General features: G+C 43.6%; 1 protein-coding gene across 3 annotated transcripts; it reads right to left on the bottom strand.

The window, feature by feature from the left end:
• Positions 1 to 2,464: 2,464 nt before the first annotated feature.
• On the bottom strand, positions 2,465 to 18,346 carry trim37 (tripartite motif containing 37). 3 transcript variants are annotated; one of them, XM_068600396.1, is made up of 25 exons: positions 18,129 to 18,346; positions 17,150 to 17,230; positions 15,794 to 15,895; positions 14,891 to 14,931; positions 14,509 to 14,625; positions 14,068 to 14,155; positions 13,686 to 13,808; positions 13,289 to 13,412; positions 12,200 to 12,267; positions 11,142 to 11,266; positions 10,810 to 10,860; positions 9,842 to 9,923; positions 8,920 to 8,996; positions 8,641 to 8,820; positions 8,399 to 8,513; positions 8,106 to 8,300; positions 7,834 to 7,967; positions 7,466 to 7,548; positions 6,495 to 6,716; positions 5,336 to 5,644; positions 4,319 to 4,459; positions 3,804 to 4,020; positions 3,546 to 3,637; positions 3,147 to 3,254; positions 2,465 to 2,543 (listed from the first exon to the last, which is right to left on the bottom strand). In XM_068600396.1, the coding sequence occupies exons 2-25, from the start codon at positions 17,168 to 17,170 to the stop codon at positions 2,497 to 2,499; spliced, it is 2,862 nt and encodes a 953-aa protein (XP_068456497.1). In that variant the 5' UTR covers positions 17,171 to 17,230; positions 18,129 to 18,346; the 3' UTR covers positions 2,465 to 2,496. The 3 variants fall into 3 exon arrangements, with proteins under 3 accessions (XP_068456497.1, XP_068456496.1, XP_068456495.1); XM_068600395.1 differs by lacking the exon at positions 18,129 to 18,346 and adding an exon at positions 17,647 to 17,795 and having other exon boundaries at positions 7,834 to 7,964; XM_068600394.1 differs by lacking the exon at positions 18,129 to 18,346 and adding an exon at positions 17,647 to 17,793.
• Between the last annotated feature and the right edge of the window lie 271 nt (positions 18,347 to 18,617).

Here is an 18,617-nt window from a genome sequence, read left to right as displayed (position 1 = left end):
CAAGGGGCGACTCCTGGCTGTATAGAAGTCTGATTCACGTGTTAAAGCTGCATTCTCTCTCCTGACCACCAAGGGGCGACTCCTGGCTGTATAGAAGTCTGATTCATGTGTTAAGGCTGCATTCTAGCTGACCACCAGGGGGCTGGTTGTATAGAAGTCTGTATAAATGACTACTTCTCTCTTGATGTATCCCCTCAGTAAACATGAGTTTATGTCTCAATCTCTAGTATTAAGTCTTCTTCTATACAGCATAATGTTCATTTAAGACATTATAGTTCTACTCTTTAAAAAGGTGCCGTGTGGAGGATTTAGCGCCATCTAGTGGCGAGTTTGCAGATCACAACCAAGTAAAACTTCTTAAATTCATTTCTAAACTGTTCCTTTAAAATCTACAATTCTACATTTTAAAACCGACAGAAGACATGAGAACATGGTTTATTTTCAGGGGGCGTAAAACAGTTTTATTTCATTTAAATAAGGAAATATACACATCAAATAATGCACAGTGCATTCTGGGAACATAAAAAAAAAATGGAAAAGCAGCTTTTTGACACAAGAAGCACAAAGATAATAAACGGGGAGAATGATTTCAGTTTGATTCGACGCGTCTTGGTGCAAATAAGAACGTCCGTCCTCCTTCAGTCGGTACAAGCTTTGAACTTTCAGGCACACGAACAGAAAAGCTCCACTTCCGAACACACCGAGAGGTATTTACAACGCAGGAAGATCACCTGACCTTCGGAATAATAGCACGACGAAGAAGAAGAAGAAGAAAAAAAGGCCGACTTCACAAAGTGCAGGATGTTTTTGTTTTTTTCAAACCGCTCAACTTCCACCATTTCTTTTGTTTTGCAGCTGTTTGTTGAGTACTGAGGTGAAAAATAATAAATGCATGAAGAAAAGCCAGTGAAGCTTTGAGCCATCAGTGCAGCACAAAGCACACGTTACATAATTACACGTTGTGTTTTTTGCGTTTTTAAAAACCTTTGCTGTCAAGTTCTATTAAAATTAAAAAAAGCCTTCGGCGCAGCACAGTTTCTACTTGAAGTCTGTTCTCCCAAAAACTACAAAAACATGTTCTCTCTTTCTTCCATTGGGAAACTTTTACGACGTATTAAAGATCAATGTAGGTTGTTTTTTTTGTTTTTTAAAAAAGGGGTAATATTCAGTTGTACATTTACAGGAAAGACAGATTTTCTCCCAGATTAAAAAGGCAAAAATTACAATTTCTCTTGTAAATGTACCACTTTAATCTCAGAGAAAATCAAAGTTTTTCCTGTTAATCCAGCTCTAAATCCAGAATATCAAACCTTCCAGAGGTCTGTGATCTTTATTTATTTCTATCCGTCTAAATTGTTTTGGTTTGAGGGGTCTATAGACGTCCTCTCCAATATAATGCAACAACAAACACATTTCTGGAATGAGACATTGCTTTTTAACTGTAGGAACTAAAAAGTCTGTCCGTTTAACCGCTCACACCTGGAATAACTGGGTCATTATCCAAAAATCGAGTCACAGGAAAACTCTGCGTTTCTTTCTTTCCCCTATTTATTTTGGGGTGCACTGTCCCTTTAAGAGAACACTTCAGTTTGAATCACAGTCTAAACCTAAACGTCAACACACCGACGGAGAGGAGCAGATGTGGATTTGGCTCCGGCTAGCCGCTTTCCCCTCGTCTTCATGCTAAGCTAAGCTAACCAGCTGCCTCGGCTGAAGCCTCATATTTACTCCGCAAACATTCAGCCGCTCTTTTCAGCGAGAGAGAGAGAGAGAGTCTGAAGTTTTTCGGCACCGCAGACGTCAGACGTTTTATAATCGCCGTGACTCAGCGATGGTTTGAAACCCTTTTTTTAAATGTCACATTATTAAAAGGAGGGAGAAGACATTTGCATAAATTACCAGAAACGAGCTTTTTTAAAAAAAAACAACGGAGGTTGGCCCTCAGGAAGAAAGGACGAAATAAATAAGAACATGGACTCTGGCTGCAGAGACTCAAGTGAAGAGGTGGAGGAGGTGAAACGTCCACAAGACGCCGCCATGAAGGCAGTGATGTGGGGACAAGGTGTGCAGATTAAGGCCTCGCAGCTCAGGTGAAAGGTTCTGCTGTTTTTCCTCCAGGTTTGTAACATAATCCAGTTTTTTGTTTTATCCAGAACTGGCCGCGAAAGAACCGACGGCACCGTTCGTCCCTCGTTACAAATAAATATAATGCAACTGCGGAGAAAGTCCAGTTCGAAAAGGAGGTGAAGGGATTGAAGCGTCGGTCCTCTTAAAGGGCCGGCGCCCCCGTATTCACACCGATATTACGCAATAACAGGCCGTCATTAGTCATGAAACTCATTTAGACTTCATGCACAGTAAGCAGTTTCTACTCTAGAGATGTGTGTAACAGAAAGGTGTGTGTGTGTGTGTGTGTGTGTGTGTGTGTGTGTGTGTGTGTGTGTGTGTGTGAGAGAAAGCAGCGTGGGTTGTTTTCATTTATTTTTCCAAAGGGAATCACCTGTCAGCAGGTTGACTGATGTCATCAGACAGAAGCTGTTCTCCTGGAAGAAGGAGGAGGACACACAAAGGTGTTTGAATCTGCATGTTGTGAGTCGCTCGACACAATAAAAAGCATCTGTACGAGATGCGTAAACACTTCATAACACATTTATTACAACACAAGTATTACACGCTGGAGTTATGGAGCACGGGGAGGCGGGGCTTGAAGAAATGAACCCGCTGAGAACCTTTTAGTTCATATTCGCCGCAGTGAAGAAGAAGAAAGCGTCGCTCACAAAAGGAGCTTTTGTAACGAGACATTCACACGTCCGGAGGTCATTTAAAGGGCGATTTTTTTTTAAGACGCTTTAGGAACTTAAGGTCTTTAAAACGACATTTAAGTCAAGACTTTGCAGCTAAATCAAAATTGTTTTACAGGATATTCAACATTTTGCGTCTTCATAATACTTCATGTCAAGGTTTGTTTGTATTAAGGCGATGAAGTGGTTCATGAGTATGAGATTATGGTTTATAGTTCATCACATTTGCTCGTCAGAGTGGCTCGGAAGCCCGTTTCAAGACAAAAACAACAACAGTCAAAATTATGAGATAAAGTCCCATAATTATGACTTGGAGGTCGTGGAGGTCGTGAGCGTGCCGGTTACCTGAGCAGGGAGGAGTCTGGTTGTCGTAGCGAGAGTCGTTGCTCTGCAGAGCTTCGTCCTCGGTGTCGCTGTCGCTGCTCGCTGCTACCAGAACCGACGGAGACGAATCTACAGACGGGACGAGAGCGTCAGAGAGCTGCATTCTCTCTCCTGACCACTGGGGGGCGGCTCCTCTGGTTGCATAGAAGGCCACGCTTCATGTGTTAAAGCTGCATTCATTCTTTAGGGCGGGGCTACAAGGTGATTGACAGATTGCATAGTCTATGGACTGGATGCAGCGGGGACATCCTGGTATTTCGGGCATAATACATTTAAAATACAAAGCCTCACTTTGGGACGTACTAAACATATATTACTATAAATCGGGCGTTAGCGTCGTTATCAAGACACACGGCTGACCTTCGTTTGACTGCGACGGAGCACAGGGGCCCTCCAGCAGGGAATGATGGGAGTTCATCGAGCCCTCGGACTCACGGTCCAACATGGCCGCCCTGCAGGCACAGAGAGGAGGAGGAAGCATCTTCGTGAGAGGGAGGACGAGGACACAAGAAGAGCGCGTGGGACGAGTCTGTCCGGCGCGCACACACACAAACACAAACACACACACACACACACACACACACACACACACACACACACACACACACACACACACACCCGAGGGCTCGACCGCCACAGCTCTTCCCGCCGGTCATGTAGCTCGGCCCCCCGAGGGAGAAGATGTCGTCCCGGGGTCCAGAGGACCCGAACAGCTGCTGCTCCACCGAGTACTGCTGCTGCTGCTGCTGCTGCTGCTTGGAGGAGCCCTGCTGCTCCAACGAGGAGCTACAGAGGGACACGAGGGGCCCCTGGGTGCCGTCTGCCTTCAGCGCTCCTGGAGCAGAGACAGGAATACATGAGTGCTGATGCGTTTTTTTTTAAATTCAGACATTTTTGTCACAAATGTTGACTCGTGGAAGTCAATCTAAACCAACGTTATAAATAGTTTTTGATTATCATTTAGACTTGAAATGCCATTTTTCATACATTAGTTAAGAAGTGAAGATGTGCGTGGTTTGGTGACATCATCCACGCAGTTTGTCCTCCTGACCAATAGCATTGGTTTATGAAACAAAAGACACCACACGGAGGAGCGAGGCCTCTCAGCGAGGATGAGTAAGTCGAGCACTGACCCTCTGCGGCTCCGTCTGCGAGGTGCAGGCTGAGCTGTGTGGCCACGTCTGCTCCTCTCAGCTCCTTCTCCATCTCCTCTGGACTCCTCCTCTTCATCACCAGGGAGCTGCTGTCCAGGACCGGAGACACAGACTTCCTGGCTGCACACAGAAGAAACAACAACAACAACATATGTCATTAAATCTATAGAGATCAACAACTGGAGGATCACTTGTACTTCCTGCCGTCATATTACCTGCTGTTGTACTACTTGTTGTACTACGTACCGTGATACTGTTTGTACTACCTGCCGCCTGTACTACATGTCTTACTTTCTGTTGTACTACTTGTTGTACTACATGTCTTACTTTCTGTTGTACTACTTGCAGTTATACTACCTGCTGTCCTACCACTTAACGTCTAACTAATTTGTCGTACTACTTAACGTACTACTTAACGTCGTACTTCTTAACGTTGTCCTTCTTAACTTCGTAACGTCGTACTTCTTAACGTGTCGTACTTCTTAACTTCGTAACGTCGTACTTCTTAACGTGTCGTACTTCTTAACGTGTCGTACTTCTTAACGTGTCGTACTTCTTAACACGTCGTACTACTTAACGTGTCGTACTACTTAACGTGTCGTACTACTTAACGTCCTACTACTTAACGTCCTACTACTTAACGTCCTACTACTTAACGTCCTACTACTTAACGTCATACTACTTAACGTCATACTACTTAACGTCATACTACTTAACGTCATACTACTTAACGTCATACTACTAAACGTCATACTACTTAACGTCATAACGTTGTACTACTTAGCGTCGTACTACTTAAATCTAGGACGCACAACTTCCTGTTGTTGTCCTCTGAATGTTCAGCTTGTGTTCTAGAAGTAACGCTGGAACTCTCTTGCCTCTGCAGCTTTAAAGCAGCCTCACACCACCACCACCACCACCACCACCACCACCACCACCACCACCACCATCATCATCATCATCATCATCATCATCATCACCACCAGCAGTCCTCACCAGGGCGACAGGGTCTGGAGCGAGCGGCAGCTGCTCTCCCCAGCAGGTCCATCTCGAGGGCTTTGCGGCACGCGGTCAGCTCCGAGTCGTCGTGGTGGGAGGGAACCTCCTCGGCGCCGAAGCCCCCCGACGGGCCGGGCCTGGGCTCCCCGGCCCCCCGAGCCTCCGGCACTTGACTCTTGGCGTCGGACATCTTGCTGCGGACCTCGGCCATCTGAGCCTTGAGGCGGATCAGGACCCCCGAGTCCGGAGCCGAGCGCCGCACAGCCTGAGGCCGCCGCTCTCGGTCCTTCCTGGAGTGAGGGTGAGCTGGACGGAGGAAGAGGAACGGGAAGTGAAGAAACGAGAGCAGCCGGAGGAAATAAATCCTCTAAACGTGATCACGATGCATCGCTTCATTTTCTACATTACTGTAGTTTTCATTGTTAATACATCTGAAGTCTTTTCACCTAAAGTCTATAAAGTACAAATCTTTCAATACTAGTATCTGAAAGGAAATAAAAAGGAAAGTAAAAGGTGTGGAGAGAAGAGGAAGAGAAAATGGAAGGAGAGAAAATAAAAAAGGAGATTAGAGAAAGAGGAGAAGAGGATATTAAAAGGAGAGCAGAGGAAAGGAACAGAAGAGAAGATGAGGAGAGAAATAAAAGAAAATGAAAGGAGGAAATAATAAAATAAAATAAAAAGGAGATTAGAGGAAGAGGAGATTAAATGAAAGCACAGGAATGGAAAAGAGGAGAGAAGAAAAAGAGGATGAATAGAAGGAAGAAGAAAATAAGATGAGAGAAAGAGAAGATGAGATTAAATAAAAGGAAAAGAGGAGAGAAGGGAAAGTGGAGAAAAGAAGAAAAGATGAGAGAGGAGGAGAAATGAAAGCAGCGGAAAAGAGAAAAAGAGAAGAGAGAAAAGGAAATAGAATACAATAAAAGATGAGAGAAAGAGGAGAAGATTAGATTAATGAAAGGAGAAGAAAAGGAGAAAAACAGGAGAGAAGAGAAAAGAGGAAAGGAAATACAATAAAAGAAGATGAAAGAAAGAGATGAGAAGATCAAATGAAAGCAGAGGAAATTAAAGGAAAAGAGGAGATAAAGAGGGGAATAAACGGAGGTGTGGAGCAATGAGGAGGTGAAAGCAAAGGGAACGTAAATGAAGGAGAGGAGACCTTGGCTGTGCAGCAGAGAGACCGGCGGCCTCGGCTGGAGGCCCCACAGAGACTCCACGCTGCGCCGCTCCTTCAGGTCCAGCAGCTGGATCAGGATCACCGGGTCGATCTCCAGGAGGCTGCCGCCGCCGCCGCCGCCACCAGGACCCACGCCGCCGCCGCACGCCGCCGCCGAGCCACCGCCGCCACGATGCAAAGAACGCGGTGCGGCGCCGGACCCTCCTGCGTGAAGGAAGAGGAGCGGAGGGTTTACATGATGCACGGCTGGACTCTTCTTCAGGGTTATGACCTCGTAATAAGTGGAGACTTTTTTTAGTGACTTTTTTCAAGGACTTTTCCAGGTTTTCAATGACCGTAAGAACCCTGTTATAAGCCGGCTTGATAGGGCTCTTTTGCTTTAATAGCAGCCAAGTAAAACTTCTCGATTAAAAAAAAATCACGATGCTTTGCTGAGCTCGACACTCTCACAGACACACACACACACACACACACACACACACCGAGTGTTTCTATATCGGGGGGGTGGGGTCAGTGCAACAACAGTGACTCATCGTCCTCTTCATGCCTTTCAACACCAACTCAGTCAAACACACAGCGCTGCTCCATCGTCTCTGTTCTGCTGGTGCAGCCGCCAGACGACACAAATAGATTTGATTCCCTAAATTCTCAAATCGCGGCCGAGGCTTTTATTTGACTCCGAGGCCGTCGCCTGAGGCCGCGCTTTAAATATTTGATGGTCGCAGCTTCACAAAAATGTTCAGGACTGGATTGGTCTTCTTTGCCTGGAGTTGCACTTTTTAAAAGCTGCATTCTCTCTCCTGACCACCAGGGGGCGACTCTCCTGGTTGTATAGAAGTCTATGCTTCTATGCGAGGAAAAAAGGAGACAGGCCTCCTCAGACCTCCTGACACAAAAAGGGGTTAAAATAATCAAGTGTTGCGTAATAATTAATATTTGTTTATGATTCATACCTGCTGCTCCGACCAAGTCATCAGGCAGCTCTCCTTCTTCCGTCTCCAGGTTCCCAATAAATTCCACATCGTTCTCTCCAGACCTGTGTGAATAAAGACAGACGTAAACATTTTAAAATTTTATTTTTAGCTCACAAAATATTCAATCCATATTTGTTGGCGTCTAAGCTTTAAAAGACTGCAATTAAAAACACTTTATTCTCCTGCTCGCAGCCGTTAGCGAAGCTAGCACAGAGTCTACACTGTCATCTGCAAAAATCCACAAAATACATCCGTATATTATCACGACAAAGTGCACGAATCATTTCAGTGTCTGGACCGTTTGACGGCTGGTTTCTTTAGGAGACGCTTCGGGCCGTCGCACTCACATGGTCTCCTCGTCGATGTCGTTCTCCTCCGTGTTGCTGGTGGCCGTGGAGCTCCCCGAGGTGCTGCTGCCGTCCAGCGGGTTCACCTCCTCCTCCGTCAGACAGTCCACCTCCAGGTCCCCGTCCGACAGCTCCTGAACCAACACAGCGGCACCGCCGTCACAACTACGGCCTCGACGCTCGAGTACAATAAGCGAACGGTGCGTTTAAAGACTCCGATAAAAGCGACAAAGAGTCCTGCGAAACCGCCGTCGAGTGCGTTCCGTCCTCACATTGGAGTCGTCCTGCTGCGTCCTATCCTCTTCCTCGCGGCCTTTCTTAGCGTTGGTCAAAGCGGTCTGGATGTCGTCGTCGCTCTTCACCGAGCGGAGGTCTCGCTCGGAGGCGGTGGTTCCCACGGCGAGCCTCATGTCGGGGGGGGAGGAGCTGCGCGACGTCTGGCGGCGAAACAGCTCGATGGCCAACCTCTGAAATAACGTCAAATAAACGGACGTATTGTTTTTCGTTTTCCTCACATTGAAGGTCTGAAAGATCCAACACAAACACAAACACACAGGCGCGGTACCTCTTTGAGGTTGTTGATCTGCTGGATGTAGCCGCTCTGGGCCGACTCCAGCTGGCTGATGTACCAGTACTGATCCCTGCACTTCTGGAAGAAGGTAGGGGAGCGAACCTGGTAGCTGTGCAGCACAAACACGAGAAAGAAAAAACACCTACGTTGACCTTTCGGCAACACAACAGCTCTGCTTGCTTCTATACAACCAGCATGATGTTGTTATGCGCGTGTGTGTGTGTGTGTGTGCTCACCGGAGCACCAGCGTGTCCGTCTGCATGTTCAGGTAGCCCTCGCTGGCCAGAAGGTCCAGCCTGAAGAAGCGGTTGTAGCCCCAGCATTCACCGACCTCAAAGTCGGAGGCGAACTCCCGGATGATGTTCTTGGTCGGGTCGCTGGAGGCCTGGTGGACCATCTCCACGCGGTACTCGTACCTGCAGGGCAACAAGCGCCTCATCCTTTAACTCTGTTATGATCACATGAACAGCTCAGCGGGAGGAGAAGTCTTTAAAGTGTTTAAAAGTGATTCGTACTTTGATGTTTCAGGAAGTCCAGCCGACAGTTCCAAGAACACGGACAGGTAGTTTCCGCGGACGACTCCGTTCCCGTCCTGAAGAAACACACAAAAGAGTCACAAACTCTGACAGATGCTTGTTTATGGAAAGCTTAGAACCGGTTATATTATTTAATACATTTCCATAGACGCTGGTTGATATCGGTCACGATAACTGAACGATATTCAACGCCTGTTGTGAATTCTGTGCTGTATTTCGTCTTTTTCGTGCGTCACTGCATTGTTGTAGCGTAGCAACATGAACATACATGTTATTGTGGTTATAACAATGTAATTGTGTGAGGCTGCAGCTTGTCCGCTGTGCTATCAGGTAGTGAGCGGGAGAGGAAACTGTTTTTAGTGAATATGTAGTTTTTTTAAAAAGATAAATTCAAGATGTTTTTACTGTCAAATGCACAGAAAACAGTTATTCTATACAATAAAAAGCTTTTTGCTCGGTCCTACGAACACAGAATTACAATAAAACTAAGGTAAAAAATAAATAAAAAAAATAAATATAAAAGATATAACATAAAATGCCAACATACATAAATGCCAACAAATATAATAATATTTTTATATTGTAACTTTCTAGGTACTTAAAAACGCTTGAAGCAGAATATTTTATGGAGATAAAAATATATTATAATGTTATTATTATATATAAAGATGGCCGACAACGTGGCGAGACTGAACAAGTGCAGTCAGTAGCAGTTGATTGATCTCAACATGTCTTTGTGTAAAATAGCGTTTGTACTTATGACAGATATTTATATTTCATTTGCGTCTCAGCTTTCTTTCGGGCAGTAACTTCCTGTATCGTTGTTTTTCCTCATCGTCAGCAGAGGACGTTTAATAATCGCCAAACCCGAATGTAAAACCTCGGTGCAGGAGAGACTCACGGGGTAGACTTTGAGTCTCCAGCAGAGGCCGGATATCTGTAGAGGAGGGCTGTAGACCGGGTCGGCCCGCTGCCTCAGGGTGCTGAAAATAAAACACACAAAAACAAACACACATAAAATCAAACCTGCATTCTGAGCGGTGCGCTCGAGCTGCTCCGGGTTTAAGGCTCAGCCTTCAAGTGGACAAAGCTCTTGAAATGCATTCGGCGGTGGGAGGAGCTGCTTCAAAGCTCGTCCTCTTTGTCAACAGCCGCTTTCTCCTCTTGATGCACTTTGTTCATTTCAGATTCACGTATTTAAACACTACTGTGTGTGGTAAACCAGTGGCATCAAGTACCAGTAAAGGCTGTAGTAGTACTAGTAGTACTAGTAGTAGAGGCTACTGAGACAGTTCTTTTTTCATTTTGACATTTGAAGGGGTTGTATAGAAGTCTATGCTTCATGTGTTAAAAGTGTCTTCTGGTTTGTGTTTTTTTGGGATGTGAACCATTACTTGAAGTAAAACTATGGACGTTGGGATGAATCCTTCGGTTACAAAAATACGTCTGGTTGTATAGAGTCTATGCTTCATGTGTTGAAGCTGCTTTCTCTCTCCTGACCACCAGGGGGCGACTCCTCTGGTTGTATAGAAGTCTATGCTTCATGTGTTAAAGCTGCATTCTCTCTCCTGACCACCAGGGTGCGACTCATCTGGTTGTATAGAAGTCTATGCTTCATGTGTTAAAGCTGCTTTCTCTCTCCTGACCACCGGGGGGGGCGACTCCTCTGGTTGTATAGAAGTCTATATAAGTGACTCTACTTCTCTCTTGATTTACGTCCACTTCTTCTAGAAAGACTCTGGTTCATATCAATGTTTTTTGGCGGCAAAATAAAATCCTGTTTCTTGACTATTTACTAAAACTGACACAGCTGAAGAAACAATAAAACAGCACTGAGCTCTTTCTTAACAACAAACAAAGATATTTTACCTGAAGTTGACCAGAACAAACGTGCTGGAGTCGTAGGCAGGAACCAGCTCACTGAAAGCACACAGAACAAGAGTCATTCCTCACACATCGTCTTGGACTTTGGAAACACACATCGCTGTTGTTTTTCCTGTTCTTTCGGACATTTTGGAGACAAAACAAATGTTTTAATTCATTGTTAATCAAGAAAATAATTGGACAAGGAAGATAATCGATAGATGCCCTTAAACTGTGACTTCATTTGGACCTCAGGCCACCATCTGAATATCCATCTGAATGAAGACTTAAATATAAATAAAGACACGACTACGCTTGACCCCTCGGCGTCGGCTCACCTGGTGAAGTCCGGCGGCACCGGCGTGGTGACGAAGGACTGCATGGGTTTGCGATGGACCTGCTGGAACATGAGCAGGATCTCTGGACTCTTGGCGATCAGCTCGCTCTTACTGCAGGAGTGAAGCTGCTCGACACACACAGAGAAACAATCGGCATCCTGTTGCGGCTAAAACGTCAACGATGGAACAAAGAAACTTGAGTTTCTGTCAAGAACAGTCACTGAAAAGAGAAAAGTGAATTAAATCATCTCGGCTATCGTTGTTGCGCAACTTCTTCACATTTAATTTAATACGAAACACGCTGATCATCTAAACAAAACACCAACAACATCTGCTCATTTTGTGCGTTTATATTATTCTAAATTGTGTTTGTCCTTTTTATTTGTTTGTTTTTCTTCTGTAAATAGACACGGGGTCCGTTACACGTCTTGATTTTTCATCAACTTCTTTCATCAAACTTTCATCAAAATTAAAAATCATTCTTAAAAAAATGCACACATTATTTTTTTATATGTGCGTTTCTGTGAAATTAACAATCCAATTAGTTTTGTACACCTGTACTTCATTACATTTAGCTGAAGCTTTAATCCAAAGCGACTTACAATTAGTGCGTTAAACCGTGAGAACAAACTCAGAACATTAATTTCGTCAATTAAGTGAAACTACAAAGTGCTTTCAGTGAGAGACAATATCTTTTAAATCATAGTGTTTTTATAATTTAATTTGTCGGTAGGTAAATATTCAAAGAGAAGCTATAAATGTTGTGCATTTTGATGGAATATTTGAGGACGAGAATCAAGCCGTTGTTTTGTTTGTGAGACTTTGGTGATAATAAGTTGTTGTTTTGTTAACGGAGTCTTGCGGCTGCTTCTGGTCTTCTGTGCGCCAGTAATTTGGTTTTAAAAATATTTACAATGAAGCCGTTTCACTGTTAAAATATCGATCTGATCATTGCTCTGAGGGGGGAGGAGATTTAAGATGCATCTTATGAATGTATAACACAGCATCCACCAACAACAACAACAACACACTCCATCTAAACGCGTAGAGGCACCGACCTGATGCTCCACCTCCTGCAGGAGAGACTCCAGCAGCTCCGTCTCCTGGGTCAAGGACGTCTTCTGGCCTGGTGGGAGGAGCGCATTTCTATTTTCAGTGTGTGTGCCGGCGCTGAATGTCAGGCCTGATGGAGGCCAGGCGGGCGCGTGCAGGTTGTGGACGCGCTGAGTGCACGCATCCACTCAGTCCCAGATAAATATTTCAGCTGCGTTTCTTTGCCCCCCCGAAGCTATAAAAGGTTTCCTCTTTTCCGGCTTTCAGCGAGGGAGTCTGCATGTTTTGTCGGGTTTAAGGTCTCAACCTTCAGACATATTGTCGTGTCGGTTGAGGCGTCTTTTCAGACATCACAAAAGATATTAAAAAGGGAGGGATTGTGTTTTGTCAATCTGACAAAAGGTTTTTTACATTAATGTCGTCATTCACACATGACTGGGGTCATAAAGGTCGGGTTTATAAGGGTTCTTCTCCACAGACAGTGTTTTACTACAGTAGAAGGAGCGAAGCAATGCTCTGCTCCGAAAACAATCTATATCACTTTAAGTGAACGCTATATTTAGAATATTTTCCTCTCCGTACCTTGCAGATCCTTTCTCATAAGAAACCTAAGCCGTTATCTTTGCTCTCTTCAAACCCACCAGACTCCATTGAGAAAAACAGTCATTTTACGTCGCAGAACACGGGAGCTGCTGGTCTTCCGCTGCCTCGATGCAGAGATGCGTTGACTTTATTGTGTGACTTCGGAGGTTTTAAGCGTTAATCTGGATTCGCCAAAGTCGCACAATAACAGAAACCAGCTAACCGATCGAGACGGTGGAAGACCAGCAGCTCCCGTGATCCACGAGGTAAAATGTAGGTTTTGTCAATGGAGTCTGGGGGCTTTGAAGAGAACACAGATAACATCTTCTAAATAAATAATACTTCTACTGAAGTAACATGTTTAATGCAGGAACGTGTAGCACTGTGTGTTATTGTTACTTTCACTGACGTAAACGATCTGATTAGTGTAGTGGAACCAGCTCTTCAGGACGATTCTACTGAAGTCGGCCTCGACAAAAGCAGCACTGAGACACGGCGCGGTGTCTTCTTACCCATGAGGGTGATGAGTTTGTTCTTGAGCTGGTTGTCCAGACGAGCAATCATCATCTCCACGGCGTTTCGGATTTCTCTGACCCGCTCGTCCTTCGCTCCCCTGACGGCCTCCACGTTCCTCTCCTGACCCCGTGACACAAGAGACACAAGAGACACACACACACACACACACACACACACACACACACACACACATCAACTGAAACAGCAACATGCTGGTGCCATCTAGTGGAAGTCAGCGGTACGTCTCCACTTTTAAAGATTTTTTCATTATTAATCTCCTTTTTCTTGAAGCCCCATTGGTGGCCAGCGGATGGCGCTAGAGGAACGCTCACTGAGAGTCTAAAATAGACCGGTTTAATCCTCTGAGGAGAGTGAATGTCGGTATTTCCTCACCACTTCCTGCACCAGGCTGATGAGCTCCATGAGGCGGCGGCGGAGCTTGGCGACTTCATCCTTCACCTTCGTCACGTGCTGCTCGTAGATCTCCACCAGAGGCTTGAAGGTGTGGCCGCCGTGCTGGACACGACAACAACAAAAAAACACACAACAATCTCTGGTTCCAGTTTCTCCCACTCGTGTAATGTAAAGACATCATTACGAGGTTGTGAGTTTCACTATTGTCGACTTTTTATACACCAGATTGATTAATAGACAAAGTGTTTGGCAGATTGAACTAATCAAAGTTGGATTCCTTGAATAAAAATGTCAGTTGCAAGAGATTGTTGTGGCGGTTTGTAACTTTGCATGCACACTGTAATGTAAAGTGTCACGTTACCATGCCTCCCCACAGAGCACACTGGTGACAGATGCATTTCTTGCAGGTCCAGCAGAAAACACTCAGCTTCTCGTGGTGGTTCTCACATCTAAAAACGGGATATTTGACTGGTTTACTTCACGGGTATATAAATATATACAAACATATTCAAACACAGGAGGCACAGAGGATGATGGTGAAGAGAGAAAGATGAGCATGTGTGGGAAGAGAAGCAGGACAAAGAACGAGCAGGATAAAGGCTCAACAATGTTGCATCTAATTCAGTTTGAAATGTCCATTTAAATGCACTTTGACGTTAACCTAGAGCCTGAAAGAAGCAGATGAAAATGTAGTTTGAATCCTTCAACCCTAATGAACACATAGGAAAAGGAGGCGACGAGGAGGAAGAGGGGGAGACGAAGAGGAAGAGGAACAGCAGCAGCAGCAGCAAGAGGAGCTCACTTGTCTTTGTCGTTGTCCTCGTGCTTGGTGAGGCTGCAGAGCTGCAGGGTGTCTAGCTGCTGCGTGACTTCTTCCGCCCAGCGACAGTTGACCAGCTCCCTCAGCTGGAGCGGAGCCCTGCGTGTGGACAAACACACATTTTAAACACTTCGCCACACATAAAAGTTTTCTTTTTGTGATATATATTCATCAAATCAACTTCGTATCAAATGACATGAAATGAGAACAACAAAAAAGTACAAAACACCTACAATGTCCTCTAAGCTGGTTACATTTCTACAAAGAAATTATAATAAATGTACCCGCGTCATGTTTTTTTAACAGTTGCACTGTGAACATGATCAGTGTGTGTGTGTGTGTCAGTGTGTGTGTGTGTGTGTACCGGCAGTGTGGACACTGGGCTCTCTGCTCCGTTAGCCAGCGCTGTCAAACAAGACGTTAAAGTTAAGTACAACCACCATTATTATTATTATTATTATTATTATTATTATTATTATTATTATTATTATTATTATTATTATTAAATACACATGATTCTACTCAGGAAACTGCAGGTAATACTTCATACTCTCACAATTACTAATTCAAATCAGATGAAAAGTAAATTAATTAAACCCAACGAGACCAAGAGCTCCATTGATGTCTTAAAATATATTAAAGAAAAACATTAATGTTGCACCGGATGACATGTTGCTTTATCTCCATGAACATGGGTAAAGTAGTTTACTTTTATTTCTAAAGAATATTCACATATTTGAATTAAAAAATATAAAATGGTCTAAATATAAATTAAAAGAATGCTAGAGCATCAAATGTGTACCAACACATGCTCCGCTTGGTAAACGTCCACATTTGCCATACATCCCTCAAGCGAATGAAAAAGGCACAACTGGGAAATGTAAATGTAATTTTGTGTAGTTTTTTTACTCTTTGGAATCAGATAATTTCGTATAAGTGCAAAACTCTGCCTTTTTTTCCAACGTCTAAAAGGGAATTTCAAAAACCACCAATCATGTTGACTTTGGCAAAAAAAACACATATTCATAACCAACGGGTTTATGCATAATATCACAAAATAGATAAGTCAGAATTTACGACTCTGAAAAGGTTTGTAAGATTTTAATGTGAAAAGACTTTGCTAAATTAATTACACTTACAACCAAAATGGCTTATAATGACGAGCTGTTGGCGACTCAACAAACGGGCAACATTGAGGTTGTGTTTGTGTGTTTGTGTGTCTGTATCGTAGGATATCAGATGAGAGGCCTGCTGGAGACAGACTCACTCGTATGCAGCTGAAGCAGCAGAGTTTGGAGCAGTGAGGGCAGAGACGAGCGTCCCTCAGCTTCTCCATGCAGATGAAGCAGCGAAACACTTCTGCGATGCTCTGCAGGGGCAAGCGTGGGGGGGGGGGGGAGGATAGAGGGGGAGAAGAGAGGGAGAGAGATGGAGAAAGGAGGCTCAGTTTGACACCAACCACAGTGGCAGAGATCGATTGAACGACGTGGTGACATCTAAAACTCAACGTCACGTGATTCAAAAAGATCATCGGGTTTCTTGTGAAGCCGTTTCACTGGAATCATGTTGGATTTGCACAGTTGTACTTATTAGCCTCAAACCTTTACTGAGCAAACAAATGTTTTATTTTGTAAAATGCTTTGTCCTATAACCCATAAACATAACGCTACAGAAATACAAGTTGTGCAAAAACTGAAACATTCAAATGTATTTATTTTATTGGACATAAGACACGTTTACATTGTTGACAGGAAGACCGTTGTGACTATGAAGCTGCTGCTCTTTGCACCGTAAAACTACTTTGTACAGTTTACTACAGTGGCCTGTGTTTCATACTCATCACTTGATGCCTCAGTATCTCAAATATAAAAGTATAAATACCACTTTTCAAACTCTGGTACCGTTTTCTTTTTACAACGACATCATCCAGGTGTTGGCATGAGGTGTGTGTGAGTGTGTGGCCCAATCCCAATCTCCACCCGCAACCCTCAGGCCCTGAACCCTCAGGGGTTTACTGACGTCAGCTGCTAAGTGGTTGAGCGTGAGAATCTGTGAGCGCCTGGTGTGAACATGAGTGCGACGGCACTTTGCTGCGACATCACGTGACCTACATAAAAAAGTACGATTGTATATTTATTTTATTATTTTTATTCACTGATTTGAACGTGTTCCTCACGAGATGTGAAATAATTTGAAATTATTTATTTACTCATTTTTGTCGAAACGAAATGTTTGATGAATGTAAAAACAGATTTATTCTGCTTGCATTGCTCTCATTCATGTGTTTTTATGTTCCATAATGTTGTATTTTATCAGGCTAAATGCCCACGTGCCTCTTTGTTTACCTTTTTTTTACGTCTCCATGCTTCCATAGGGAACTGTGTGTTTAACCTCATGTTGCAATGCATTATGGGTAATTCCCTTTGGCAAAGTCAGCATCTAATGCTGTTTATGGAAAGGGTTCATAAAGGGGTCAAAATGTCTGCCACAGAGCCCTCAGGCACTCCACAATGTGACAATAAGACACCCCAAAACTTCACAGGAGCGCGCCTCAGAGTCTGTAAATCCGTAAGAGATTGGGATTGGGTCTGTGTGTGTGTGTGTTTGTGTGTGTGGTACAAACCTCAACACTTTGTTCATCCATTTCAGCCAGTTTTGAAGCTATTGATCTCAGGAACAAATCACAGAAGTCGTAGCCGGTGGTCTAAAAGAAGAAAAAAAAGCAATATTTAAATGTAGTTTACATTTAAGAATTCACACCTTTTTTGACATCGCTAATATTTCTGTCATTGAGGTCATCAGAAACACAGATGTGTTGCTTTACTGCTGCTTACAGACAAGTTTTACGTAACTGTTGACTGTTAAAAACAAAAACAATATCCTACTTCTTTAGGTTCTTTTCTGCTTTTTTGTTCCCTCTGTTTAGAAAAGTGCTAATTAAGTAAAATTAATATAAAAATCTAAACATTGTAGCATGTTTGTTTTAAAGATGGACAGTTTAGATTGCCTGCCACATGGTTTAATAATTAAATAAAAAATGAATTAGCATAGTTAACAAGCAACGTGTTGCTTTAGCAAAGCTCTTCTTCAAACTTCACAACAGAAATAAAAAGTATAAACCTCTTCTATCTGACGAGGAGACTGCAAAGGGAAAAAGAAAAAAGCCTGAATGAACATCTGCAGCCCAATTAAGGAGGATTAAATCATTTAAATCTTCCTATTGTGGGTGCCGACAAATATTTAACAAGTAAAAACAACATTTAATGAATTATACTTTTTTTTAAATTGTATGATTTATAACACACACACACATACATACATACATACATACATATATAAAATATGTTTGTTTATTTATTAAAATAGTTAATATGGAAACGATAAAAAAAAAACGTCAATATAACAGCAAGAACAGCATAGATAAATACAAACGTTGAACAGACCCCAGCAACAGCGAGTTCGCCGGTCTGGGGTCAGTTATTAAAATGACCATCTTTAGGCCCGTTATCGTAACGGGTTCAACCTGCAGAGACCGGAAACATCAGACGTAATGTATATCTGTGACGCTAAGCTAGCTGGCGTTAGCAGGGTAGCTCGCTTACCTGAACCAGAGACGGTTACACCTGATAAACACACAGATAAGCTACATTATCTTTCCAGGCAACACAGCAGGCTGGTTGGTCTGACGTTAAAGACCTCAACATGTCCGGCTGCCGTTGTGCAAAGGCAGAAGTTACGCTGAAAAACGATTTGTTTTGTTGTTTTTTCGCCCCTAAATTGAAGATGTAGCGGTCGCGCTCGCTCTGAAGCTTTCCGTCACCCGGAGATAACCAATCAAATGGCTTCTTTTCTTCTTCGCTCGATTTTGCGAGTTGCGCGCTCGTCAGACAGCTTCATGGGGAATTACTGCCACCCATTGGACAGACCGCGGAATCACAGAGGCGACTCGAGGAAGGAGGTGAAATATGAACATAAGTTAAAATAAGATATTCCTTTATCAGTAAAAAAAATAGGAAAATTGCGGGATTACAGCAGCAGACAGGTAGAGTGTACACAAGGGACACATAGTAAAGTTAAGGAATATTAATAAA

Source organism: Clinocottus analis, unplaced genomic scaffold (genome assembly GCF_023055335.1).
Source record: "Clinocottus analis isolate CAN_PGR_092001 unplaced genomic scaffold, fCliAna1.0.p SCAF_5, whole genome shotgun sequence".
NCBI lineage: Eukaryota > Metazoa > Chordata > Actinopteri > Perciformes > Cottidae > Clinocottus > Clinocottus analis.
This window is presented reverse-complemented; position numbering and strand designations above follow the sequence as displayed.